We start from the raw sequence: 15,021 nt of genomic DNA on the forward strand, positions 1-15,021 counted from the left end.
AAAAAAAAGTGCAATATGATTTTTTTTAAACATACCATGCAGCCTTCTTCTGTGTTATGATATTCTGCTTTTCTATACTTAGTCAGACACATACAAGTTCAAATTGTTACTTGTCACTTCCACATACAGAGTGTATGGGAACAAAATTGCATTTCTCACAGCCCAAGGTGCTAACACAGAAATATAGAAAGATACAATTGCATTTGCCTGCTGACATTTTAAAGTGTGTGCATCATGTTGGAAATATAATAACCAGTATAGCAGAATGGATGAACAGTGGAAAGGAGCAGAGAATAACAGTGGACAGAGTCTGTAACACTCAACACCAGAGAAGTGCAACAAGTACTGAAAAAGAAAAAAAAAATAATAGTAAACTAACTATACTTGTACTCCACTACAGTTAAGAGGTAAATATTGTAGTTTTCACTTCACTACATTTATCTGACTTTGCGTAGTTCAAGATTTTATAAACAAACCCCATGGTCATCTCATAAATATGATTAATTTTAATGAATACATTATCAAACACTGTAAAGTTTTTTTTTTTTTTTTTTTTAACTTTGATTACCTGCAAAATTACAATTCAGTCCATCAGTACTAGTAAAATAAACAAAATAGCGTAAGCTTATATTAAACCAAAATTCTCACATTGAAATAAACTGTTAAATGAATAATATAACATACGCAGAACTACTGTGGAATGCTGCACAATAACTACTTTCCATTTGATACTTGAAGTACGTGTTGTACATTTTCGTTCATGAAAATGAAAAGTTCCGACAGGAAGTGAAGGCAGCCCAACAGCCTGCTACTGTCCGGGCGTCAGGAGGGGAGAAGGAAGGAGATGGCCGACTAAGAGTCAATATTATCTTTGCTACTTCGTTGGCGAGACTCCTTTTACACAACACACCCTGACAGCTGAAGTGTGAAGAGGACGTTTGAAATATTTCGCTCCTCTTCCACAATGGCAGAACAAAACAGCAACGTCAGATACCAGGAGGTATGTAACAGTTTTCGGGCACGTTAAAACATAGCTAACAGTTAGCTTAGTTGCTCGCTGTCAGCTAACAGCTAACAGCAGTCAACATTAGCCTGTCACTGGGAGAAAACAACGAGCTCAACAGACATATGTGTACGGGCGGGGGCCTAAGTCGGCAATAAATAGCTTAAGCTTATATTAATCTAAATTTCTCACATTGCAATAAACTGTTAAATGAATGTTCATCATTTTGCGACACTAATAACTTGAAGCCTACGTGACCCATTTTGATTCAGCAGCTAACTAGTTAGTTATTCTTGACGTTGGCTAGTATGGGCTGACTTGAGCAGGAGTCTGGTGTCACTTTGTGTAACATTAGCTTTAACCAGAACCGTCATGCTAATGTTAACTGGCAGTCCTCCAGCAGTGATCAATTCAGCCTGCCACTTAACTTAGACAGAGACAATAACTGTGTCAAAACCACTGATGTGACGGTGTAGCCTGCTCATTTAGTGATACGTGCACGTGAGTGTGAAATGGTGAGTGCACATGTACGTGTAGTCTAGTGGTTTTGATGATGTATCAGAGGTCAGCTGGTTATCCTATATTTTTGCAGAAAGCTATGATGGCAGATGTATATCATCATAACCACTTGTTGCACAGTACATCAAACAAGTGCCAGTAGTCAACATTGTTACTCTTTCGTGCTCCATCATGTCGTCCATCTGTATTGCGCTTAATCGATATTTGGCCTAAGTAGACGTGAGCTGTGCAAACTCAGGGGATAAAAGTCTTCTATAACTTAACTTGGCAATGTCCGAATATAAAGTAGCCTGGGAACCACAGGAATCTACCAAGCTCATGTTTTCATTTGGTCTGGTAGATACGTAACATTTGCAAATTAGTCTGGTGATTTAAGGCTTTGTAAATACTGTTACATAGTCAAAGGAGACACAGATTTAAATAACAGTCTGTTTTTGGCATAATACATGTCTGACAAATCAGCTAAGTAAAACAACCCTGCTCAATGACTTGCAATTTTGTCTGCAATTAGGGATCCACAGTATGTATTTTTTTCAGCAGATGCAATCATCACCTGCTTCTCATGGCCAATACTGATAAGATAACCAGTAATTTTATGTTTTTAAAAAGGAGTTTGTATAAACTGCAGGGTAAGAAAGGCTAAGATGTAGTGAGCAAAGATGGATGATTTAGTATTCCAGATCTCTGACTGAACCAAATCTATTTGACACCATTGTTACAACAAAAATAACAAAAACAGTTCTCTCTAGATGTTAAAAAAAAATCACAGTAAAGTTAATCAAATAACTTAACAAATATACTTTGGCCCTACACATTTTGCCTGATAAGTAAAATTAAATGCTCTGCCAGTCTGTCAAATCAGATATTAGTATATCTGATATTTATTGGCTGTTATACGCAGATACTGATAATTTATCTTGCCTAATATTTATCATGCATCTTATCTGTAATTGGTTAATATAAGCAGAAATCTTACAGGGGTCGCTACCATGGTATAAAATGGGAATCTCTAATAGAAATTCTCTTAATTCTAGCACTTTAAATGTGAATATATTCTGGTTTCTTTACTCTTCTATGACAGTAAACTGAATATTATTGGGATGTGGGAAAAACAAGACATTTGAGGACGTCACTTTGGGCTTCGGGAATCATAGATCATTATTTTACACCATTTTCTGACATTTTTCAGGCAAACAACTATTAACTGATTCATTGAGAACATATTTGACTGATCAATTGACGATGAAAATAACCATTAGTTGAAGCCATACATCTGATGAAAATTGCTGGCTGTGCACCATGGTTTTTTTCTGTCCTTTCGTGAAACACCACATAGTGCAGTGGAAACTAACTTCACGTGTTACTGACCATAAATATCACTCGATAACTTGCTAATCCGCTCTGTCAGTGTGTTTGCTGACAGAGAAATATTGCTGAACAAGCTATTCTTATTTAAACATAGAAAATCAGCCAATCGCAACATTCAGTTCTTAAGAAATACATGTGTACAATACATTTGATTGTATTCAACTGAAGGGTAGTTTATAAATGGTACTGCAACAGTTGACAAATATTCCCACAATATGTATAAATATTGTTATATTACCCAACTGTAATTGGAGGTAAACAATTTTACAGTAGTGTTTACTTGTACTTCAATATCTTCTTTATCACAGGCAAGAAGTAGAGTTTTCCTAAAGGATGTAATCATATCTCTTAGACCCAAATTGTGCTGCTGTTATTTATTTACATTTCCTCAGTTGGTGAATGAGGAGGAGCCCACCCAGTCATCCCAGGAGAGTCCTGCCCAGGATGCACCGCCACCCTACAGCAGCATTGCTGCAGCAAATGCAGGTTAGGAACCTTCATGATTCTGTCACATACTGTCAGATAACTCCTATGTCATGGATAATTAATTTTTAAATACTTATGCAACTTCATACTATTAGTGTTAGTTTATTAATACTATTAATTAAAAGTGAAGCTCTTGCAACCAGAGACAGTAACAGTGTAAGTACTTGAAGTAAAATGTGCTGAAGAAACAAAAGCAAAAGTAATCATTGTGAGGAATTCTTTCTACTGTGTCACATTAATCTTGCAAAATATGTATTAAGAGCCATGTTCTATTTAATCCCAGCCTCAACCTGTATGGAGTACTTTAATCGTAAAGCTGTTTTAACCACTGATATACTACTGACTACTTTAACAGTGAGTCAGATTTTATGAGCTCATCCTCTGTTTTGCAGCATTTGAGACCCATTCTATAAAGAAAAAAGTAACTGCAGCCATTAGACAGGTGTTCAAAACAAGAATAAACTACTGAAATCATTGTAAACTATGAAGGTTTCATAACACAAGTGTACTGAAGTACAATACCTAAATAAGTGCGTATAGTTCTGTCAGTTTGCTGTTCATGCATGTCCTGCCCTGTCTGAGTGAATAATGTAGAGGGGGATAGCTTGTGTGCGAGGCTGTTTTAGAAAGGTCTGATGTTTGTAATCTCACTTCTTAAGAGGGCAGAGGTCAACATGTTGCATTAGAGGCTGTAGCCTAGAGCTCTTCCTCAGTGAGTACATTGATTGGGTTCAGTGCTGTTGTGTTTGAAGAACACTTAGTGCAGAGTACTCTGGGTAGCTGCCAAATGACCCAGATAAAAGTCTTGGCTTGTATAGGATATAACATAAACAGTAATGGAAACATATACTGCTAATGTCTTTGGTCGCGCTGTAACTCATCCATGCCTTGATCTGGTTCCCTGCTGCTGCTGCTGCTGCTGCTGCTTCTCTTTTTGAAGGAAGTGAAAGTAGATTTATATTGTTACTAAATCCAGTTTTATGGTGCAGGTGCTAATGAAACACTGAAAACTGCACACTTTCTGTGATTGGAGTTGGTCTCCAAACTCTAATGAACAATGTGGATCCTGTTTGTTGGGTCAATCATCACTGTGAACAGTACAAATTAGTGTTGTCATGATACTGGAATGTCTAACTTCAGTGCAATACCTTGAAAAATATTGATATTCCATACCATTTTCGATACCGCAAGGAAAAATAACAGATGTTCGAGTTTTATTAAAAGATAAATATAACAGGGCATGACAGTGAGAAACCTTTCTCTTTTAGAAACAGTCGTTTTTTCTCTTTAGTAAGGCCTGTAAAAATAACTAAATTATCTAATTAACTTACCCTGGAAATTAAGTGAAGTTAATAGCACTGTGTGTTTAAGACAACAACATCTAAGTTACTTCTGAGGTGGGGCTATGTGGGTGCTGTAGAGGTATGTGTGTGTTTGTCAGTTCTCTGTCAGGAGGAAGAGAAAGGCAGAAAGTGTGTTGTGTTCTTGACAACACAAGTGCAAATGCCATCCAACTGCCATAATAATAATAATCATGATTCATGATTGTTTTCTCCACAGCTTTCTTTGAATACAAGGAAGATGGAGGAAGATTTCCCAACCCTCCATCCTACAGTGTTGCCACCACTTTGCCCTCCTATGATGAAGCTGAGAGAAGCAAAGAAGAGGCAGCCATCCCCCTGGTCACTGGAAGAGTCACGGTAGTTTGCCTTGTGCCTTGTCATGTACTAATACATTGAGTTTTCACGCAAAACATAAAAAGAAAACAGAAATAAACACTGATCATTGTGATATTCCTGTTGGTGCAGGAGGATGACTTTGTGGCCAGGGATGATTTTGAAGATGCTGACCAGCTGCGGATAGGAAATGATGGCATCTTCATGCTCACTTTCTTCAGTAAGAGCTTATTTCAGCAGATCACTCGTGTAGAATTTTTCTCTCTAAAAGCGTTTGACTGACTTTCAGTTTCACATGTATAGAGCTGGCTTGTAACCACACGTTAATTGGTCATTTATGTACAAGTATAAATCTGGTCACTGATCAAAAAGATGCACTCTTCCTTCATTTAATATTTCTTGTGCAGTTGCTCTTGAATAATGGTACTGCTTTACTATTTTCTAAATTGAATTCGGCGTATTCTTAAAATACTCTACTTGGTGCAAATGCCAGTACACTCACCACACAAGTTTGTTTCCCAGCAAAAATGGGGGAGGAGAATGTGTACCAGCCAGTTTGATGACTTCTAAAACCAACTCACATGTTTGATTTAAAATATCCTCTTGGCTATGGGTCATGTTTTAAAAACTACATATGTGTGGATCATCATCTGTGGGAGTTTTGTGTCATATCAAATGTTTTCTTTTACTTTTTTTTTTCCCATCAGTGGCATTCCTGTTTAACTGGATCGGCTTCTTCCTGTCGTTCTGTTTGACCACATCAGCCGCTGGCAGATACGGGGCCATCTCCGGCTTTGGCCTGTCCCTCATCAAATGGGTTCTCATTGTCAGGGTAAGAGCTAGCCACTAACAGCTCAGCTAAATGGCTGTTCAGTGGAATGAGGGTGCAAGATTGCTAGTTCTTATCTGTATTAACCCATCAAAAGAATAAAGCTCTGAAAATGATCATTATAGGATCAAGTATTGGCTCCTAACAGGTCTTGTCTTACATTTCTTCCAGTTTTCTACCTACTTCCCTGGTTACTTTGATGGGCAGTACTGGTTGTGGTGGGTGTTTCTGGCCCTGGGTAAGTGAGAAAAAATATTTCATAAACATAAAATAATGTTCCTGTTATTTCCCACAAATACATTTTGGTAAATGTCTTGTGTTTTAATTTCTTGCGTTACATATCTCTTCTTTGCTGTCCAGGCTTCATGCTGTTCATCAGAGGCTTTGTTAACTACTCCAGAGTGCGTAAACTGGCTGATCCCACCTATGCCACTCTTCCCCGAACAAGGGTACTCTTCATCTATTAGAGGTACGGTGTATAAATCTGGTCACACTCATCCAGTTAACAGTTAAGTGAAGAGATATCTAGCATTACTTACCACCCACCAAGTGTTAAATGCCAGTCATGTCTTAAGTAAATGAACCATTCAGGATCACCTGATTGGTTGCTCATTACATTGGGCTTCAGTTTCTGAATGAAAGGCACACAGATGAGCACATCACTTGTGCCGACTTGAACTGAAGAGACTGTGCAGCAGGTAAACAAAATACCATGTAAACCACAACAATTCAAGCTAATAAAAACATATTTCGAATGGCTTTTACTGATTTGAAATGGACTGCAGTTTCTGTGCAAACACTCATTGTGAAAAGATTAAAGAACACAAGCAATCTCCCCATACAGACAGCTGTCTGATTATCAACTGATGGAGACTTAACATCATATCTGCCACACAATGAACCACCTACACTCAATTTAAAGGTCCTATATGAACCGACTTACATGTATTAATTGATTTGTATTGCCAATATGAGTGGATTGTAATGCAATTTAAAATGAGACCTTCCCCGACTTTCTCAGCTGTCTATAACAGAACGTGGACTGATTTCATTGTAAACGAAGGTTTATCCAGGAAGGATTCTCTTAATTTCCCCTAAAGCACCAACAGTGTGCAGCACTAGCTAACGTTAGGTTAGTCCACTGACCAGCGAGTACCACAACTTACCCTGTCTATCAACATGATGCTGGTCATTCATGTCTTTCTTGTGTGTCACATTACTGTTTTGTCTGATGCCCAGGATGCTTACTAGCTCCTAGGAGCGCAAGTATGATCAATTCACTTAATGGGTACTAGTGTCATTACTACTATTACTCATAATACCTTTAAAAGAGGAACTGCACCAATTTTTCATAGTCAGAAAAAGTTGATAAATTGTCACGTAAGACAATTTATCAGACCTCTAAAGCTTGCTCCTCATGTCTATTTGAGGCTAGCAGCTCGAGGATACATTAGCTGCTGCTAGCATAACACACCCAAGTCTCAGTTGGAATGCGTGGAATAAAGATGATCTCAATAATGGTGTGCAGCCTCTATAAACTGTAGTTACGGTGGTTGAACATCAGTGTTTCAAGTTGCTGAAAACAAACTTGATCTGCTGTGAAGGCAGGGAGCAAACTGATCAGTTTGCTGGTCGGTTTTTGCTTTTACACTGTTAGAAATTTAATGAATAAAAACTTGTCTAAAATGTCTGTATTGATATTTCTGGACAGGAAAATTCCTCAGGTTACATCCCAGCCAGTGGGAGACCCCCAATGTATTGAAGCAGAAATTGATGTTCACAAAGTCTACACATGACATCCTCGTGAAATAAATACAAGAAGTTAAAAGTGGCTGAAGTCTGCCGTATTGCCGTAATCTTGTCTGTCCGAGTTGTTAATAAGCATATAAACATAAGCACTGACAAATCACCTCTCTCATTCAGGATGTTTGGATGTGGAGGTACTGGACATGATGAACACAAGCAACAACTCTGAGAATTTCAAATCGAAGTGAAGACACTTAACAAGAAATCGGCCAGATGAGTTCTAGATGAAGACGTCTCTCGACAAAATATTCAGGAATTATTTCACTTGTTTTATTTTGTTTTGAAACTTTATTAATTAATGGAAAATGGTTAACAGTAATAGTCCCTTAATGTACTCATTAGTGGCGAATGTTAAGTGCTATGTACATCTTTGTCTGTAATGTATAAGTAATGCCTTATATCATTTGATGGTAGCATACGAGCATGCGTCTGCCCTTAAGGTCAATAAATAGGGAGAGTCTCGTGTTGGTGTCACTTGAAGCCAACAGGTATTAATGAATACAACACTCTGTAGACTTGCCCAAGCATGCAACACACTTTGTAATCTGCACTAATCTCACGTCATGGTTTTATTGTGACTATTATGGGTTGTTTTAGATACCACACACACAATTAAAAATATTTCATTAGGCTGTAAATGCTGATACACAGATCACATATTTCACTCACCTGTTGGCTTTAAGTAGTGTCGCCCTTTTTTTAGCCAGGAGGGGGCAGTGTTGTCTGCTGCTTTTAAGGCATTAGAAACCGTTCATTAAGGGTGTTGTCATAACACAACACACATGCTTGCGGTTCAAACTCTGTGTCAGTGGAGCGCACCAAATCAACATCCATGTGTCAGAAGTTATGATTTTACCTGCTAAATGTTTTGTTGGACATTAAATCGGGTAACATGATCCACCCTGAAAATAGAGTTGAGGTTACAAATATGGTCTTAGATGACTGAGTTTGAGGTCTCAGAGGTATAGTTCAGATTATTTGATGTATACTTATCGATGGTCAGTGCATTACCTACAGTGGACGCTGGTCAGCACACCCCCAAATAGTAGAAGCAGAGAGGCCAAATATAATTCTTAAAGCCAACCAAACTCCAGAGGCAAAATTAGTCATTTTACTTCACAGAATGCAGAAGTTGCTGGTCTACCACTGTCTTGGTCTATTAGTTTATTGTTGTTATTGTTACACTTAAGGTCACACAATAACACAAACAAAAAGATCAACGTGGTGGTACACCAGCGACCCCTGAGTTCTGTGAGGTAAAATGACTGATTTGACCTCTGTATTTAGGTTGGTTTGGAAAGAGCGTTATTTTGTTTGTATAATGGCAGAAAAGGCTGCCTGACAGAAAACTTAAGTGGTGAAAATGTATCTAATATAGCATACATTTAAACTGATATTAATTTATACACACTGACTATCAATAAGTACCTCGTACAACTCCACTTGATATAATCTGAACTATCCCTTTAAACATGAACAAGCCGCAGCCCTAAAAAACAGATGGCCACACATGTCAAGTGTCAAACCCCAGAGCAGCTCAGTTGACGGTGAAGGGACACCAAATTTTTAGGACAGTGACAGCATTCAGGATTTTTTTTTTTCAGGGGCATATGAGCATATTTTCAGGTTCACGTCCTTTTAAAAAGCTCATTTAGATGTAACAGTTTGACCTTTCTGTGACTCTGTGTTGAGTCGGTGTAATCGGCATCTCGTTCATCCTCAGTGGAAAAGCTCTGCGATCACAGAAAAGAGGCTTGGCTGTCTGGATTTCGGCTGTTAATGATCTCACTCAGACATTTCAGGTTATCCAAGAGCATAAAAATAACTCAAATTCCATTTTCAGGTGGGTTTTTGCCTTAAGATTTAATTGACAGATGGGGATGGGAAATCTGTTTTTCTTCTCTTATTTTGAAACTGATTGATAAGGTATTATCTATCATGTGGGTATCAAACCATATCAAAGAATGTTGTGTGCAGGTGCACTTTTTTTTTTTAGAAATATAACCATTAAAACCCAGAGGATGTTCCCATCATGAAGTCCCAGACGTGTAAAACAAGGAATGAGTAATGCAGTAGTGCAGGATTGTGTTTCTGTTTTATAGTATGGAGGTAACAGCAGGATAATGTTCATGTTGTCAGTGGAAGGAGTTAATATGCATTTTAGTCTGGTCCTGCAAATTGAACAGTTTGCCTCATCAGTTAACTTCATACTTCTGCCATGGCTTTGATACAGACCCATTATGCTTATTTCTATGTGATGTAGAGCTGCAGCCTTGGGGTTTTGTTGATATGAAACTGTACAGAATATGTTTAGTGTTAAATAAATGTCACTTTTAATGCATAATTCCTGAGTTGTCTGGATTATTGACTGTTCTGCCACTGAGCCAGTGTCATATCATTAAAATATTTCAGTATTTACAGGTCAGGATTATGCAGAGTTATTATATTTTTGTATTAGATTGTATATTGTTTTTAACGTTTGTTTTCAATTCAGTTTAATTTCAGTTAGTAGATGATAGGTTTTCTCTTTCCAAGTTGGTTTGTGTTGTTTAAAAATGTTAGTTTTTATTAGTTTGATTGTTTTATTTATTTATTTAGTTATTACTGTATTATGACTGATATTTGTCAGGGGCAATATTTAAGAAGTATAGAATGGGTAGTACAATAAAAACAAGGTCAGTGACTCACAGTCACGTAGGCAGTGAACATATGAAAACCTTCTCATATTTATGTTAACAAATTTGACCAAACTCACAAAGACTAAAACTAAAGATATTTCATATATATTTTTATTTTATTAGTTAGTTTTGTAAGTACACATCATAGTTATTAGTGATAGTAGTTGTTAGTCTTTATTTCTTTTCTACAGTTTAGTTTTTATTTTTATTTCAGTTAATGTTTTTTCACACCTAGTTTAGGTTAATTATAGTTACCTTGATATTATGAAGCTGTGTGTGGGTTAAGATCGCACCAGAGCTCTACACATTGGTGACACCCAGTGGTGGCAAAGTGTAACTTGAATATATGAAATACTGTATTTCAGCTTGTGACACTAACAAATTCAGAGCAGTGAAAAGCTCTTCTTATCTTATCACTTCTGCAGAGCAAAGCATAGATTACTGAAAGGTTTGACTGGAAAGAGCACATGACATCCACCAAACCAGCAAAATTCTCAATCAAATGGGTCACATGCATCATGTTTCTCCTGTGTAGGTGCAGTCGTTTATAAAGATCCTTTAAGCTGTTCCTGTATGCTTTCTGGTACCACTTTATAATAAGACTTTTGACAAAAAGGGCAACAGTGACCTGTTGCATGCCAAATAGAGAGCTCAAATTTATCTGTACTATTAAGCCTCAGATCCAATTTCTTACTTTGTCTTCTCCACTAAGTCTTGGATAATATTGTTTACCTTGTAATTTTCAGCATGCACCATCATATGCTTTACAATAAAGCTCCCTTTTGTTAATTACAAATGGCAGCAAGATTAACTAGTAGTAAGCAGCAACTGGACCTTACCAAATAGTGAGCCCACATCAGTGTATCAGTGTATGAACACTGTGACCTCTGAAGTGTTTACGAACCATTTATAAATTATTCATGCTTGTATTATTGTAATGTGGTACCTTTGTTCTTCTCTTCCAACAAATTTCATTGACATCTGCAAACAATTCACATCACTTGAAATTTACTAATACTGTGTGTTATAGTTTATACTGTACATTACAGAATATTACTCTTCAGTGTTTTTTTTTCACATCCCACACGATCTAGATGATAATCTTAGTCTAATTAAGTTTGGAAATGCACAATATGCTGATAGTTTACAAGTAATTTTGGCAGATAATGATATTTGCATACATTTATTTCCCCACCTAATTGCAGAGAACATCAAGTTCCTCCTGCACTGAAAAACACATATTGTCATGCCTTCTCATCTGCCCACTGGCAGATGCAGACATAAAATACAAAGCTTTTCAAAATGGACACATTCACTGGGCAAAATAAAAAAACCAAACAAAAAAAAACCAACTACTGAGCGTTTTGTTTCCCCGGTGCTTGTTTCTTTTTGTTCTTCACAAATTTATTGTATTGATCTAGAAGGCAGCTCTTAAGATGGGCAATTAAATTGGCAGTGTTGAGGGAACGTGATCTGGCTCCTTCTCACATGACTGACAGTGAGCAATCATTGCAAATCGCAACTATGCTATCTGTTTCAGACCAGACTTACTTGTGTTGTGTGGGTACAGAAAGCATCATCTTATCGGCCCGTCATATCAGCAGAAATGTTAATTTTGGGCTAATACCGATATTTAATTTGAAATCCTTTATCAGCTGATATGATTGCGCCTCAGTAATTTAGCTGAAATTGCTACTGGTTGAGCCTCAGTTGACTCAGTCTGTTGATGATACTGTTTTCTTGTTCACTACCTACATTGTCTAATGTTCAATAAGAAGACCTGCTACCCAATAACATGGGATGTTATGTTAGAGGACAGAAAGGTATTTTAACTCTGATGTGTAGGTCTAATCATTAGGGCAATGACCTCTTTCGTAAAAATATCAGACCTACATTTGATCTTGACTGATTTTGTTTTTTTCATGAGCCATTTTCTCACCATTTTCTCGTGTCTTGTTCTGGTCCAAGTCATGAAGCGATAGTGAAATGTACGTACTTAAACAAAAAAATTAAATAATTCCATTCTGGAGCGGCTTCACGTCCATTCAGGCTGAGGTATCACTGCGTGTTGAGATGAGCATCTTCACTCTCCGGACTCGAGCAGCTGTCGCGGCAGGAAGAAGATGGCCTTCTGTCCGATGTGAGTCCTTGGACCCAGTTTAGGTTTCCCATTCTTTTTCAGACCTACGTACCAGTTCCTCTCCCGATGTTTCTGAGAGAGATAAGTGTTGTAGTGGTTCTCCTCCAGCTTCTCCAGGAAGTAACAATCATCCGTCACTGTGGGCTTAGAGATAAACAGACAAGAAGCACCAGCAGCTGACAGCACTTCAGTTGTTTGGTTTGAGGTTAAAAGTTTAAAAATACAGTCAACAAAGTGTAGATCAGTCTTGTATAATGACCAGTAATTAATCATTTACAACAGATTTCATGGAAGATTTATTAACGTCTGTCTGTATCATTAAGTTTAATGTAGTGATTCTACTGTAGGTCTACTGTAGAAACTCACAGAGCTGTACAGTTGCCCCTCGTCGCTCATGGCCAAATATCTCTCTGCTTCTGTTCCCTGGATGACCACGACACCTCTGTCCACAGCAGTGAGCCTTAAAACAGCTGAAAGGAGGAAAAAAAAGGATTAGGCCTCTATAAACACTTCAATAAACACATGTGACTACCTGAAAGTCTCATAAAATGAAAAGAGATGCAGCCAAATTGATTTCACAGCATCCTTGTTATTCTTGTGACTGAATCTTGAAGTCAATATTGGTCTTTTCAGAATTTTAAGTATCAAAGAGAAAAACTTCTGCACACCTGTAGATCGACAGGTACATGGGAGAAGATCATAGGTTGACGACCCAGAACAAAAGGTCTCTCACACACTGTTTTCCTCACTTGTTTTTTGGGACTTGGCTGGCACTGATGAAGGTCTGTGCACTGAAACATTATGAATTAGATATCTCTGATTTCAAGTGCAGAAAACAGACATTTTGTTCACAATTGCTGAAGTGCTGCAAATCTCCCTGTTGTGGGACTAATAAAGGACTATCTTGTCTTATCTTACAAAACATGGAGACTCCTTCATAAGAAGCAAAAGGGAAAGATGGCAAATAAAATGCAAAATGAACTTTTTTTTGTCCACTGGCCAAACAGCTAATGAATGTTCAGATTTTACCAGCCACTCAATAGATGACCATTGATTTTTGGGGGGCTGATGAGTGAAGCAAATCTACCTATCTATGTATATTTAATCAGCATTTGGCTGGTGGTTGAACGCTAATTTTTTTTTATCCCTGATTGCAACCATGTATGTATTTTATTTTATTAGTTAATTTGACAGTGACAGTTCTCACTGAGAAGAAAAGAACTGCAAATGAGCCACAATTCACCAAGAAGGCCTGAAACTTTCATCTGTTGTCTTGGGCCAGATGTTTGATAGGACAGGTGCCATATCTCATAAAATTCATTCATACAACATAGTTAATTTGCACAAAATATCTGAGTAAGCACAATAGTTTTCCATGTAGGACAGATAAAGACAACCAGCGTGCCTAATGTTGACATGTTTAATCATGGCATGACCTTTTATATGTGACACGAGTGAGACGGCCTGTATATTTATAATGACTGAGCACAAAGCTCGGCCTTTTAGAAAACAAATATCAAATATCAAAAAATAGGAAATACCTTTGCACCAAATACCACCATGTATCAAAGTTCACTACGACATGTAAGTCAGATATCATGACAGCCATAATATGTACTATTATAAAATATCATTTATAATTAAGATATCATTTAAAATGCAATTATTATATTACATTAAAAATACATACATTCAAAAGTTTGTTTTTGTTTTGTTTTATTTATTAATTTTATATTTGCTGTAACATTGTCACTGGGTTTTTAAACACACCTTACAAAAGTGGGCACCTGTCATAAACTAATTATATCTGGGGGCCTTGGAAAACTATGGGAGCCCTGTTGGCTACCTTAAATATATTTTTTAAACATAATTAGTTCAGTTCCATCACATGTTGCTGCATCTCAGTCTCACAATAAATCAATAAATACGTTTTAAAAATAAATTCAAAGTCAAATAGTGGGATTTCCTATGTTTCCCAAGCCAAAAATCAGCGGCATTGCCCTTTAAAGTCATTAATTGGACGCAGGTCTCTTTTTTACTGTTATTTGAACCTCACACCCTGCAGACAGTGAGGGGCCATGAACGCATCACGTAGTAGGCCCGACCTGGCTGTAAAATGTCTTACTGTGAGCGTCCCCGTCGTCCCTCTGTCCTCGCACTGTCCCATCCGGGAGGATCTGGAGGTGATGTCCGCCATTCATGCAGTACAGCCGAGTGAGCCGCCTGTAGTCCCGCAGCGGGCCGCTCTCCACAGCCTGATCCTCGGACACACGCTCCTGCTCATCCGCCATGATGCTCAGAGGAGACACACAGCTGGGAGACAGCAGGACTGTCTACAGAGAGTCTGGGTGTCTCTGCGAGGATAATCGGCGGGGCTGTGTCCCCTGCAGTGGTCTGTCAGGTGTTTACACGCTCGTGAACGAGCGCACAGACCATGGATGCGCGTCCCCGACTCCTGGCCTCAACCTGCAACTGGGATATGAAGTGTGATCCCTGACACCTACAAAAACCTCAAC

The 15,021-nt window shown here is 38.0% G+C and overlaps 2 protein-coding genes across 2 annotated transcripts; one reads left to right on the forward strand and one right to left on the reverse strand.

Moving 5' to 3' along the window:
* Positions 1–808: 808 nt before the first annotated feature.
* On the forward strand, positions 809–10,027 carry ndfip1 (Nedd4 family interacting protein 1). Its single transcript, XM_084719350.1, has 8 exons — positions 809–1,000; positions 3,283–3,376; positions 4,937–5,076; positions 5,185–5,272; positions 5,760–5,884; positions 6,053–6,119; positions 6,242–6,350; positions 7,805–10,027. The coding sequence occupies exons 1-7, from the start codon at positions 965–967 to the stop codon at positions 6,346–6,348; spliced, it is 657 nt and encodes a 218-aa protein (XP_084575476.1). The 5' UTR covers positions 809–964; the 3' UTR covers positions 6,349–6,350; positions 7,805–10,027.
* A 2,356-nt stretch (positions 10,028–12,383) lies between these two features.
* On the reverse strand, positions 12,384–15,021 carry fgf1a (fibroblast growth factor 1a). The gene is made up of 3 exons (XM_084718421.1): positions 14,631–15,021; positions 12,872–12,975; positions 12,384–12,649 (listed from the first exon to the last, which is right to left on the reverse strand). The coding sequence occupies exons 1-3, from the start codon at positions 14,794–14,796 to the stop codon at positions 12,449–12,451; spliced, it is 471 nt and encodes a 156-aa protein (XP_084574547.1). The 5' UTR covers positions 14,797–15,021; the 3' UTR covers positions 12,384–12,448.

This window comes from Lutjanus erythropterus, chromosome 5 (assembly GCF_056507025.1).
Source record: "Lutjanus erythropterus isolate fLutEry1 chromosome 5, fLutEry1.hap2, whole genome shotgun sequence".
Taxonomy (NCBI): Eukaryota; Metazoa; Chordata; class Actinopteri; order Lutjaniformes; family Lutjanidae; genus Lutjanus; species Lutjanus erythropterus.